The 13,317-nt window shown below is 42.2% G+C and overlaps 1 protein-coding gene across 50 annotated transcripts in view; it reads left to right on the forward strand.

Annotated features, from left to right (window-relative positions):
* Window positions 1-13,317, forward strand: part of LOC119082791 (microtubule-actin cross-linking factor 1) — a 150,483-nt gene that overhangs the window by 122,814 nt on the left and 14,352 nt on the right. For 22 of the 50 annotated variants that reach the window (XM_037192406.1, XM_037192405.1, XM_037192412.1 and 19 more), the window contains 8 exons: window positions 1,485-1,631; window positions 1,701-1,924; window positions 1,994-9,265; window positions 9,378-9,389; window positions 10,056-10,281; window positions 10,347-12,306; window positions 12,368-12,557; window positions 12,936-12,992. In XM_037192406.1, the coding sequence (XP_037048301.1) occupies window positions 1,485-1,631; window positions 1,701-1,924; window positions 1,994-9,265; window positions 9,378-9,389; window positions 10,056-10,281; window positions 10,347-12,306; window positions 12,368-12,557; window positions 12,936-12,992 (10,088 nt within the window). The remainder of the gene's footprint in view (window positions 1-1,484; window positions 1,632-1,700; window positions 1,925-1,993; window positions 9,266-9,377; window positions 9,390-10,055; window positions 10,282-10,346; window positions 12,307-12,367; window positions 12,558-12,935; window positions 12,993-13,317) is intronic. The other 28 variants (XM_037192433.1, XM_037192434.1, XM_037192426.1 and 25 more) reach the window with 3 other exon arrangements.

A 13,317-nucleotide genomic window follows, 5' to 3' on the forward strand; every position in this document is an offset into this window, starting at 1 on the left:
TTTTGGAATTTTTAAGAACTTTCTGTGACTTTAAAACCATTTTTTTAAATTTTTTAGAATTTTATTCAAGTTTTTAAGAATTTTTTTGAATTTTTTAGTTTTTTTTTCGAAATTTTAAAGAATTTTCAATGTCAAACAATTCTTTGACATGTCATGACTCACATCAAGAGCGATTTCCAACTCGCTGTAAGTACCATTCCATGCAGATTTCCTTTATCAGCGACAACTAAGACTGTTGTCGTTGATGAATGTAAACTGTAGAGTGTTGCATACATTTCAACGAAATGGCATTTGCTCGGTTTGACAGAAGATTCATAAGTTCTTTGGCAATTTTTTTAGATTTTAAATGTGAAATTGTTAAATTGTTTGAGAATAAGTCATACAATCCTTGAATTATTTTGTTGTGAATAACTAGGAATTTTCCTCAGCTGACGAACATTGTAACCTGCTTTATGTTTATCGATCTGTTCACTTCATATACGTGACGAGTACCTGTCGAAAAATATGGATCAAACTAACGATTCAATAGAGATCAGCTGAAGCAACCAACTGTTGCCAGTTATGCTCAACAAAATAATTGAAGAATTGTAAGATTGAAGATGTCTTACGTGATTTGACATAATTTTTAACTTTAATCAAATGTTCTTCAGCTAAATAATAGACAGTTTGCGCAAATGACGTATAATTCATAAGTCAACTTATAAGTTGGAAATTATAAGTCACATCTTCATACACGAAGCTCTGGAAGGTTACTTATAATTTCTAACTTAAAAGTTGACTTATAAATTATACGTCATTTGCGCAAACTGTCTAATAAAACTTCTGTTTTCGGTATTTTGTTGAATCCAATTATCTGTAAAACCTGCTGAAGTGACTGTCAGGCAATACTTATTGAAACTGAAAGAAAGTACAAAAATCTTGGCTGTTTTTTGAACGTTTTAATTTTTTTAATTTTTTGTTTTTTCAGGAAACTTTTTTAAACAAAAATATTTTTTCAGTAAAATTAAAACCAATTTACTTAACGAATTTTCTTAACATTGCATGTTATTGCCAAAAAAAAAAACAAAATTACTAATATGAACAGCATGTTTGTTTTCTGTTGTATGCGTTTTTATGTGTAGCCTAAAGCTCTGCGTGATTATTATTTGTGATGATTGATTTATTTGAGCGTTTGATTGTTGACTTTTTCCGTTATATATTTAACGCGAAAGTCCTCGTACAGTTGGGTAAGCTGTTAAAGTAAATAATAAAATGGCTGGTCTGCTTTACATGTTGGAATCTTGTTTATATTTTTTGCATATTCCTTGTGTTATCTCCTTTTTTTACATAAATTTATTTGTGCCGTGATCATTCATTCCAAACTTCATTTATTCATTTAGTTATTATCTAGTTGTCATTACAAATCATTCCAAAAAACCGACCTTCTTTTCGACCAATTCCGAAACCGTTACTCATAACAATCATTTCTCTTTACCAACAAACAGCAAGCGGTTATCGAGAAATTCAACTTGTGTGAAGATAATCTCTCTGGACTTCTGAAATGGATAGCACAGGTGGAACAAAAAATTGCATCGGTTGGCGGTCCAAAGGAACGAATCGACGAACTACGCAATCAAATCAATGTTCTCAAAGTGAGTGTCAACTTGTTCCCCCGAAGTCTATTTCAATTTGCTCATTTGCTCAAACCTTCTTTTAAACAGCAAATCAAAGATGATATCGACAGTCAATCACGACCGGTATCGTCCTGTTTGGAACAGGTGCGACAACTTGTTTTAACTGGTGGTGATGTTCTCAGTGCCCCGGAGGTGTCGGCTTTGGAAAGTTCTGGTCGTGAGTTACGATCTCGTGTTGATCACGCTCAAGAGCGAACATCTAAACTGTTGAGACGCTTGGAATCTGCCCGAGATGAACTCGGAAAACTTAGGTTTGCTTTTAATTCCTTCTTGCCTTTTGAGTTCACCCAATTAACATAAAATTCGCTCCCGAAATTCAGATCGGAATTGGAAATATTCTCAACTTGGTTGCAAACAGCTCGACGAACACTGGAAGACAAAGAATCGTCTCTGTCAGATCTGAATCGTTTATCGTCCCAAGCTGAATCAACTCGCGAATTTGTCAGCGATGTTATTGCTCATCAAGCTGATCTTCGATTCATTTCAATGTCAGCCCAGAAATTCGTTGACGAGAGCAAGGATTACCTGAACATTCTGAACGACTTCCGAACATCGCTGCCAGACCGTTTACATCATATCGAACCATTGGCAAGCTCAGAAAGCCCAATACGTAAAGAGGTTCAACTGGTGTCCGCCCAATACAAGGATCTACTCAACCGAGCAAATGCCCTATCCGATCGTCTTTCTGGTCTTGGTGGTCGCCAACGAGACTATCAAGATGCTCTAGACAAAGCACGAAACTGGCTCAACGAAATTCAACCAAAAGTGTCCAAGACCTTATCTGATCCGATTGCTGCCGATCCATTAGCTGTACAAGAACAGATGGGAGAAGCGAAAGCACTGCACAATGAATTCCTTTCACAAGGACGGCTCATCGATAACGTTCAACAGTGTCTATCTACTTTGTTGAAGTCTTTGGCTGGACAGCTGAGCCCATCGGAAGTGTCAGCTCTTGAAATTCCGGTTGAACAAGTTCGTGATAGATACAATCAACTGTTGGAAGCTCTAGGTGACCGTTGCAAGTTACTGGATACCGCTCTGGTTCAATCTCAAGGTGTTCAAGATGCATTAGATGGCCTGGTCAATTGGGTGAATCAAGCTGAAGATAAGTTCAAAGTCAGCTTCCGGCCAGCTTCTTTGATTAAGGAGCGTTTGCAAGATCAAGTACGTGAACACCGTAGCTTAATGGCCGATTTGGAGTCACATCATGCTAGTATGGCCAGTGTAACTAAGTCAGCTGGAGATCTCATAGCCACTGCATCGAACGCCCGCATGGCAAAGAAAATCGAAGGCAAACTTCAGGACGTTGTTGGTAGATACGAAAAACTGTTCGAAAAAGCCTCCAAACGCGGTGACTTCTTGGACGAAACATTGGCTCAATTGAATACATTCAACGATGACAGTTCGAACGTAGAAATAGAACTTTCGAATCTGTACGAAGCCCTAGACAGTCGTGAGCTGACATCACTTCCAGCCGAAGAATTGGCCAACCGAATGTACGAAATGGCCAGAATTAAGGATAGTCTACGGCCAGCATATGAAAATTGCGTACGACTCGGTAAAGATTTGGTTGCTAAGCGAGATGTCACAGACACTGGTCCAGTTCGTGATCGTGTCAAGGCATTGGAAAATCAATGGAAGAATTTGGACACTTCATTGGATGAGAAAGCAAAACTATCCAAGCAAAAGGCGGAGCATCTCAGCTCTTACGAGAAACTCAAAGACCAAGTTCTCGGATGGTTATCTCGAATCGAAGCCAAGACAAATGGTCTCTCTCCAGCGGCTGTTGATTTAGATGTCATCGTGCGTCAAATTGAAGAGCTGAAACCGATCGTTAAAGAGCATCGCGATTATGGCCCAACCATTGACAAAGTAAACGATTTGGGAGCTCAATACGAAGCATTAATTCGCCCAGACAGTCCCGGAAGAAAACGATCTACATACAGCCCAACGAAACGACCTACCACTAGTCCATTGAGAAGAATGTCTGGCGATGATCGTGCATCCAGCCCAAGTAAGACTCCGGCTGTATCACCATTGTCACCCGGTGGATCGAGTGGATTTGGTAGTCGCAGATCGTCGCAAGATGGATTCCAATTATCCGATTTGTCACCAATTCAACAGCAGCTCACTGAAATAAACAATCGTTACAGTTTGGTTGGTGCTCGATTGAATGATCGCTCGAATGAATTGGACGGTTTGAAGGACGAAGTGAAGAAACACCATGAGAGTCTTAAAACTTTGTCGGCATTCTTGGACAAAATTCAACGACAAGTGCCGAAAGAAGCCATCGGAACGAAAGACGAAGCTGAACGGTGCACAAAACAGGCCCGGAAAGTTCTCGAAGAAATGTACGAACGACAAAGCCTATTGGATTCGACCAAAGCTCAAATCAAGGACTTGTTGAAGAGAAAGCCCGATGTAACTGGTGCTGATCGTCTTCGTAACGAATTGGAAGAAGTTGCAGATAGATGGAAAGGACTCAACGATCTCTGCAAGGACCGTATAAACTTCTCCGAACAACTACGTGACTTCCTCGACACTCATGATAATCTCAGTACATGGTTGAGTGCCAAAGAACGCATGTTGACAGTGTTGGGACCGATTTCGTCAGATCCACGCATGGTACAGAGTCAAGTGCAACAGGTTCAAGTACTACGTGAAGAGTTCAGAGGTCAACAGCCACAATTAAACCATTTGCAAGATGTCGGTCATGTCGTGATCGATTACTTAAACGCTACATCTCCTGAAGGCAGAGCCGTTGTAACCAAACTTAACAATGTTCAAACCAAATGGGACGACTTGGTCGCAAGATTAGAGGAACGTGCCCAGAGTTTAGGAGCAGCTGCCGATTCCAGTAAAGAATTCGATGCAGGATTAAATCGCTTGCGAGAAGCATTGCAAACAATTAGCGACAGCCTAGACGCACTACCAACCGATCGGGATCATCAAGAAACGTTAAGAAAAATCGAAAATCTTGATCGCCAGCTCGAAGGTCAACGTCCATTGTTAGCTGATGCTGAAGCTGCCGCTGCTGCTTTGTGCAACGTTTTAGGAGATCCAGCGTCACGAGCCGATGTGAATGCTCGAGTTGGTGCTCTTGGCAAACAATACCAAGCTCTTCAAAAGAAATTGGACAATCGTAAAGCAGAGATGGAAGCAGCCTTACGAGACGGTCGTCAATTCGGTGAAAGTTGTGCTCGTACCCTTGGCTGGTTGGCTAGTGAATTGGGTGAATTAAGCGAACGTTTGTTAATTTCTGCCCATAAGCCAGTGCTTCAACATCAAATCGACACCCATGAGCCCATCTATCGAGAAGTTATGGCCCGTGAACACGAAATCATCATGTTGTTGAACAAAGGCAAAGAACTTCAAGGGAAACCAACTTCGACCGATCGAACTCTTCAAAGAGATCTGGAAAAGATATCCCAACAATGGGAGAAACTTCGTCGTGAAGCTGTCGATCGTCATTCCCGTTTGCAAACATGTATGGAACAATGCAAGAAATACGGTGCTGCTTCAGAGGTGTTTGTATCTTGGCTCAGAACAGCTGAAGATAAACTGGCAAGTTTGAGGCCTGGTGTTCTGAAGAAATCTCAATTGGATCAACAACTGAAAGAGTTGCAAGCATTCAGAAGTGAGGTGTGGAAACGATCTGGAGAATACGACAGTACGAAGAGTCTGGGAGATGCATTCTTGTCATCATGCGATATCGATAAGGACCCCGTCAAGGCAGAATTGCAAGATACCAAGGAACGATGGGAGAGACTTAATAATGATTTGCTATCTCGAGCTCAGACATTAGAGAATTGCGCGAGACGATTGGGCGATTTCAATGAAGAGCTACGTGATCTTGATCATGCCGTTGGCCGTTGTGAAGATCGCTTGGGTGCTCATGATGCTCTTGGTGGTGCTGCTAGAGATCCTAAACTATTGGAACGCGTGAAAACGATTCGTGAAGACGCTGCTGCCTTGAAAAAACCATTGCAGAGTCTCCGTAAATTGGCTTCCGATATTGGATTGGAAACTAGAAACGCTGGTGGTGACGCCGAACATTTGAAAACTGAAGTTGAAGCTGTTGCCGACCGAATTGATGATTTGCATAACAAACTCGATGATCGTTGCGGTGAACTACAATCCGCTGCGACAGCCGTCACTCAATTCAATGAACAAGTAAAGAATTTGACGCTCGATCTATCCGAATTGGAACACGTTGTCGATTCTCTATCACCGCCTGGACGAGAGGTACGCGTTGTTTTGGGACAAATCGATGAAGTGGCAGCCATTTTAGACAAAATCGATCGTAAAGCTGACGATGTGGCTGAAGTCGAACGTGCCGGTCAAGATTTGGTGGACTCTGGTTTCTCACCGGACACCATACAGACACGTGAACAAATATCGACACTTCGTAAAACACTGGGTCGTCTTGACAACCGTGCCAAGGATCACGATGACGCTTTGCAGAAGACATTGAAGGCGCTACAGAACTTCTACGATGAACACACAGGAGTTGTAGATGATCTGAAAGATGTTCGCGATCAATTGAGGAAAATGAAGCCAGTCAGTTCCGAATTGGAGCAGATTCGTTTGCAGCAAGACGATCTCAGGAAATTCCGCGACCGTACCGTTGAACCATTGGCCAAACGAATTGTTGAAGTTAATCGATCCGGTCAAGAATTAGTGCGATCAGCATTAGGTGGCGTTTCAACAGCTGTCCTCGAAAAGGATCTAGAAAAACTAAACGAGCAGTGGAATGACTTGAAAGATAAGCTCAATGAACGCGAACGACGCTTGGACGTTGCACTATTGCAATCCGGTAAATTCCAAGAAGCTTTGGATGGATTATCGAAATGGCTCAGTGACACGGAAGAAATGGTCGCCAATCAGAAACCACCAAGTGCCGATTACAAAGTTGTCAAGGCTCAGCTCCAGGAACAGAAATTCCTCAAAAAATTGCTTTTGGACAGACAAAACTCGATGTCCTCGCTATTCGCGCTCGGCCAAGAAGTTGCTGGTAATTGCGAACCAGCTGAGAAGGCAGCTATTGAACGACAATTGAAGGAGTTGATGGGACGTTTCGATGCTTTGACTGACACTGCACAAAAACGCACACTAGACCTAGAACAGGCCATGGAAGTTGCCAAGAAATTCCAAGACAAATTGGTACCGCTTTCCAATTGGTTGGATGGTGCTGAACGTTCCGTTAAAAATATGGAATTGGTGCCAACAGACGAAGAGAAAATCCAACAACGAATTCGTGAGCACGACGCCCTACACAATGAAATTTTGGACAAAAAACCAGATTTCTCCGAACTTACCGACATTGCGGGTCAATTAATGGAATTGGTTGGTGAAGATGAAGCGGTTGGCTTAGGTGAAAAAGTCAGAGGCATCACAGACCGCTATACCAACTTGGTTGATGCTAGTGACAATGTAGGCCAATTATTAGCCGAATCGCGCCAAGGATTACGTCATTTGGTGTTGACTTATCAGGAATTAGTTGCTTGGATGGAAAGTATGGAGCAACGTTTAGCTAGATATCGTGTTGTCCCCGTTCACACCGATAAACTGTTAGAGCAGATGGACATTTTGGTTGACCTGAACGAAGATATTGCAAGTCGAGCACCGAATGTCGATTCAACTGTCGAAACCGGTTCTGAGCTCATGAAACATATAACTGCCGACGAAGCCATTCAACTCAAAGACAAATTGGATTCGATACAACGACGTTACGGGGAACTGGCCACTAAAGGTGGTGACCTACTGAAAAACACTCAAGACGCGTTGCCGATTGTTCAAAAGTTCCACAATGCTCACAACCGTTTGGTGGAATGGATGCAAGCTGCCGAAGGTGCCCTTGCATCGGGAGAGCCTCGTGAAAGCGACATTTTACGTTTAGAAGGTGAATTATCAGAGATGAGGCCAGTTCTGGAATGTGTCAATCAAGTCGGACCACAATTGTGTCAAGTTTCACCGGGAGAAGGTGCATCCACCATTGAAAGTCTGGTCAGTCGAGACAATCGCCGTTTCGATGCGATTGTTGAACAAATCCAACGCAAAGCTGAACGATTACATCTCAGTAAGCTACGATCGAAGGAAGTTACCGGCGATTTGGACGAATTGCTCGAATGGTTCCGTGATATGGACGCCAGTCTACGGGATGCAGATCCACCAGCTATCGAACCGAGATTGGTTCGAGCACAATTGCAAGAACATCGATCAATCAATGATGATATTTCTAGTCAAAAGGGACGAGTACGTGATGTAACAGCTGCTGCCAAGAAAGTTTTACGAGAATCTCAACCGAATGATAATACTGCAGCTCTAAGAGAAAAGTTAGAAGATCTGAAGGAAGTGGTAGATACTGTCGCACAACTCTGTTCCGACCGTTTGTCAATATTGGAACAAGCTTTACCACTATCCGAACACTTTGCTGATTCACATAGCACCATCTCTTCCTGGTTGGACGACATGGAACATCAAATTTCACTGTTGAGTATGCCAGCGTTACGTGCCGATCAAATTGCCATTCAACAAGACAAGAATGAGAGGTTGGTACAGTCGATTGGTGAACATAAACCACTTTTGGATAAACTCAACAAAACCGGAGAAGCTTTGGCAAATTTGGTTGCCGACGAAGATGCAGCCAAAATTAACGATATATTGGACAGTGACAATGCTCGCTATGCTGCCTTGCGAACCGAATTGCGTGAACGTCAACAGGCGCTTGACCAAGCTCTTCAGGAGTCAAGTCAATTCTCCGATAAATTGGAGGGTATGCTTCGTGCACTAGCGAATACAGCTGACCAAGTCAATCAAGCCGACCCGATTTCCGTACATCCACCGAAGATTCGTGATCAAATTGAAGACAACAATGCGCTGATCGACGATCTGGATAAACGAAGCGAAGCATTCAATGCTGTTAAACGTGCTGCCAGTGATGTCATCGCCAAGGCCGGTAATACCTCAGATCCAGCTGTGAAGGATATCAAGAAGAAGCTGGAAAAACTGAACAATCTCTGGAACGATCTACAAAAGGCTACATCCAAACGTGGTGGATCACTAGAAGATGCCCTTGCTGCTGCCGAGAAATTCTGGAAACAATTGCAAGCGGTCATGGACACATTGAACGATTTGGAAGAATCGCTTACGTCCCAAGAACCTCCGGCTGCTCAACCCCAAGAAATCAAGAAGCAACAGGTAGCACTCCAAGAGATTCGCCATGAAATCGATCAAACGAAACCGGAAGTGGAAGAAGTCCGCCGAACCGGTACCAATTTGATGTCATTGTGCGGCGAACCCGACAAACCCGAAGTGAAGAAACACATCGAAGATTTGGACCATGCCTGGGACAACATTACGGCTTTGTATGCAAAGAGAGAAGAGAATTTGATCGACGCCATGGAGAAGGCAATGGAATTCCACGAGACATTACAGAATTTGTTGGCGTTCCTGGCCAAGGCCGAAGACCGATTCGTTCATTTGGGTCCGATTGGTTCGGATATTGAAGCGGTTAAGAAGCAAATCGAGCAATTGAAGCGATTCAAGGATGATGTCGATCCACATATGGTGGAAGTCGAAGCTCTAAATCGGTGAGTTCAATATTTTCGATTTATTTTCCGTGTCTGTTTACACACTTAAATTGGGAATCTCTTTAATCAAAATTTCATGGTGGTTGTGGTAATTGTGTTTCATCAACAACAGAGCATTGGACAGGCAAGCACACTTTAAGATTTAATCGTTTGGAATGTTTATTGTTGCCCTTTCTTACATTGAATTTTGTTGATTTTTTTTAATTATTTTGACCTCTTGCTGCGCTTGATTATCAAGTGTAGAATACTAGTGAGCTTACAACAAGATTAAAGTTAATGTTTCGCTGGAGACCTTGCCATAGGCTAACCTCATATTATCCGTTTGTAAATTCAATTCGAAGCCATTGGTACAAACGACTATCGCTACTAAAGTTCATCATAATGTTCGAATCATTCGCTACATAGCCTTCAGTTTCAGAGAACATCTTCTTGGCTTTTTATTCAATAAGACTCCTTCTTTCGATGTTGTTGCTTTCATTTCGTTAAAAGTGTTATTGTTAATTCAGCGTACTTGTTGAAATTGCTGGTCGAATATAATTCACATTGTCCCGTCGACGAAATTTCGACTTACAAAAATCACGTAAATTACGCGAGAGTGGTATATTCGTCCAACACTTCACACTAGTACGTGAACATTATATTTCTACTGCTACGGTTACATTCACTCACTTCAAACAGATAGCATGGAGTGAAGAATTATTTGCTGTGCGTAATATACTTGGCTATGTGTTTGGCTTAATGATAAACCCCTTCAACGACTGTGTTCCTAACCATTTTCTCAAAATTATAGACAAGCCGTCGACCTCACCGAAAGAACTTCGCCCGAACAAGCCGCTGCTATTCGAGAACCATTACACTCAGTCAACAGACGATGGGAAAATCTACTCAAAGGAATGGTCGAACGCCAGAAACAATTGGAACACGCCCTGCTTCATCTTGGTCAGTTCCAACATGCGCTTAACGAATTATTGGTTTGGATTAACAAAACTGATGGAACATTGGATCAACTTAAACCTGTAAGTACTTGTTGTTACTGTCTCACGGCGCGAAGTTATTAAATTCCAATTTCTCATTTGATCAGATTCCTGGTGATCCACAATTGAATGAAATCGAGTTGGCCAAGCTGAAAGTACTCGCCAACGATATCCAAGCACATCAAAGTTCCGTAGACACATTGAACGATGCCGGACGGCAACTCATCGAATCGGACCGAGGATCATTGGAGGCATCTACCACGCAAGAAAAATTGAAGAAACTGAACAGTCAGTGGAAAGACCTACTGCAGAAGGCTGCCGATCGTCAACACGAACTCGAGGAAGCTCTTCGAGATGCACAAGCCTTCATTGCTGAAGTACAGGACATTCTCGGCTGGTTGGGTGATGTGGACGGTGTGATTGGTGCTGGTAAACCAGTTGGTGGATTGCCAGAAACTGCATCGGAACAATTGGAACGATTCATGGAGATCTTTAACGAACTTGAAGACAACAGACCGAAGGTTGAAACTCTTCAAGCGCAAGGTCAAGAATACATCAAGAAACAGGCACAAATGAAGGCATCGTCAAGCAATCTTCAGCACACCTTGCGAACGTTGAAACAACGTTGGGACGCTGTACTATCTCGAGCATCGGATAAGAAGATTAAACTCGAAATTGCTTTGAAAGAAGCAAATGAGTTCCACGATGCTCTACAGGCATTCGTCGAATGGTTGACAAATGCTGAGAAACAGTTGGCCAGTGCGTCGTCCGTATCTCGTGTTCTGGAAATAATTCAAACTCAAATCGAAGAACATAAAATCTTGCAGAAAGATGTGTCCATCCATCGTGAAGCTATGCTGCTGTTGGATAAGAAGGGAACGCATCTGAAATACTTCAGTCAAAAGCAAGATGTGATTTTGATCAAGAATTTATTAGTGTCCGTGCAACATCGTTGGGAGCGTGTAGTGGCTAAGGCTGCTGAACGAACACGAGCTCTCGATCATGGTTACAAGGAGGCCCGTGAATTCCACGAAAGCTGGCATGGATTGCTGTCGTGGTTACAAGATACTGAAACTACCTTAGACAATTTGGCTGAAGAAGCCGCATCGAGCAACGATGCCATTAAAATTAAGAAACATTTGGATCGACTAAAGGAAACCCAGCGAAATCTGTCATCGAAACAAGGACAATTCGATACAACGATGAGAAGTGGAAAGAGTTTGATCGACAGAGCACCAAAGTCAGATGAACCAATTCTGATGAGAATGTTGAACGAACTCAAAGAAACATGGACAAGAGTTTGTACAAAGAGTGTCGATCGTCAACGTAAACTCGAAGAAGCTCTGTTGTTGTCTGGTCAATTCTCTGATGCTCTTCAAGCATTGTTGGAATGGCTACGTAAGACCAAGAATCGCCTGTCCGAAGAAGGTCCTGTTCATGGCGATTTGGAAACTGTAACGCAATTGGTGGACCAACACAAAAACCTGGAATCAGATCTGCAAAAACGTGCCAATCAAATGGAAAGTGTATTGAAGACTGGCAAAGAATTGGAGCGTAGTGGAGACGCCAAAGATCTGTCGAAATCGTTAACGGAAGTACAACGACTCTGGAGCGACGTAACCGATTTAAGCGAACGTCGCGGTCGTCGACTACAGGATGCTCTACGAGAAGCCGAACGATTGCACAAGCAAGTGCACATGTTGCTGGAATGGTTATCAGAAGCTGAACAACAATTGCGATTTGCTGCTTCGATGCCCGATGATGAATCTCATGCCAGAGAATTGCTGGAACTGCATACCAAATTCTTGCGGGAACTACGAGAGAAGGAAAGAGACAAGGATGACACTCTACGCTTGGCGAACAGCATTTTGGGTAAAGCGTACCCAGATGCCATTCCAATCATCAAGAACTGGATTACAATCATTCAATCGCGATGGGACGAAGTTTCACAATGGGCATTGAGCCGAGAAGCTAAATTACGGTCGCACATGCAGTCCTTGAAAGATTTGGATGAATCGATCGAGGAATTATTGGCATGGTTATCCGGATTGGAAGCTACCTTGCTCAGTAAGAACGAATTTGAATATCAAAGGTTTTGGTGGAGATGTTAAAATTGACAAATTTGTAGGTCTGGAAAGCGAACCGTTGCCGGAAGAAATTCCGATTGTGGAGCAGCTAATTGTCGATCACAAAGAGTTCATGGAAAATACGGCTCGCCGTCAATCCGAAATCGATAGAGCTTGCAAACCGAAACAACCACCAGCTGGCAGCAAAGAGGCAAGGAAGCAGTCACAGTCGAGACAAGGCAAAACACCTGTGTAAGTATTTCGGGGTAGTCGGGGTTTTTGATTGTGGGATTTTTAGCATTCAACGAACTTTTGTACATTGTCTGATTATCACAATAGAAGTATGATGCAAGGACTGGGGGTCTATTATGCACGAGTATTTTGATGTAGATATGAATTGGTAATGTGAATCAGAGAACATTGAGAGGTCGATTGTCGATTATTGATTCCTATATGAAGCAGTGTACATTCTATAAATAAAAATGGGACAACAGACAGTGTCTCAATGTTCCATATTCACTTTATAGTTATGCATTTGGCATCGTTTTTTGTTAAATTATTTTTTATTTTCATTTTTGCATGTTTTTATTTATCGTTTTTTATTGTTTTGGTTGTGTTTCGTGTATTTAGCCGAGGTTCAAGTCAAGATTTACGTGAACACTCTCCCGACTATGGTCGTAAGCAAAGGTTTGTTTTTATGATTTTTTTTTTCATTATTTAAGTATGGTTTCCACTCAACAAAAAGTACTCCGTTTGAGAGCCGTGAGAGAGCAAGCTGTCAAGGAAAAAAAGAAAAAATTTAAAAAAATCAATTTTGTCTCTCACACGGAGTACTTCTTTGGTAAGTGGAAATGAAGTCTTAGCTTTTTGTTAATTTATTTATGGATTTAACTGCATATGTAGCTTATTGTGTACAGTACTAACAATCAGATGTTCCATCACATTTATTATTTCGTCACAGAAATTGGTATTTTCCTAATAAGAATTGCTTGGGGGTGGTTTAGATATGCAA

This window comes from Bradysia coprophila, unplaced genomic scaffold, assembly GCF_014529535.1.
Source record: "Bradysia coprophila strain Holo2 unplaced genomic scaffold, BU_Bcop_v1 contig_494, whole genome shotgun sequence".
Lineage (NCBI taxonomy): Eukaryota > Metazoa > Arthropoda > Insecta > Diptera > Sciaridae > Bradysia > Bradysia coprophila.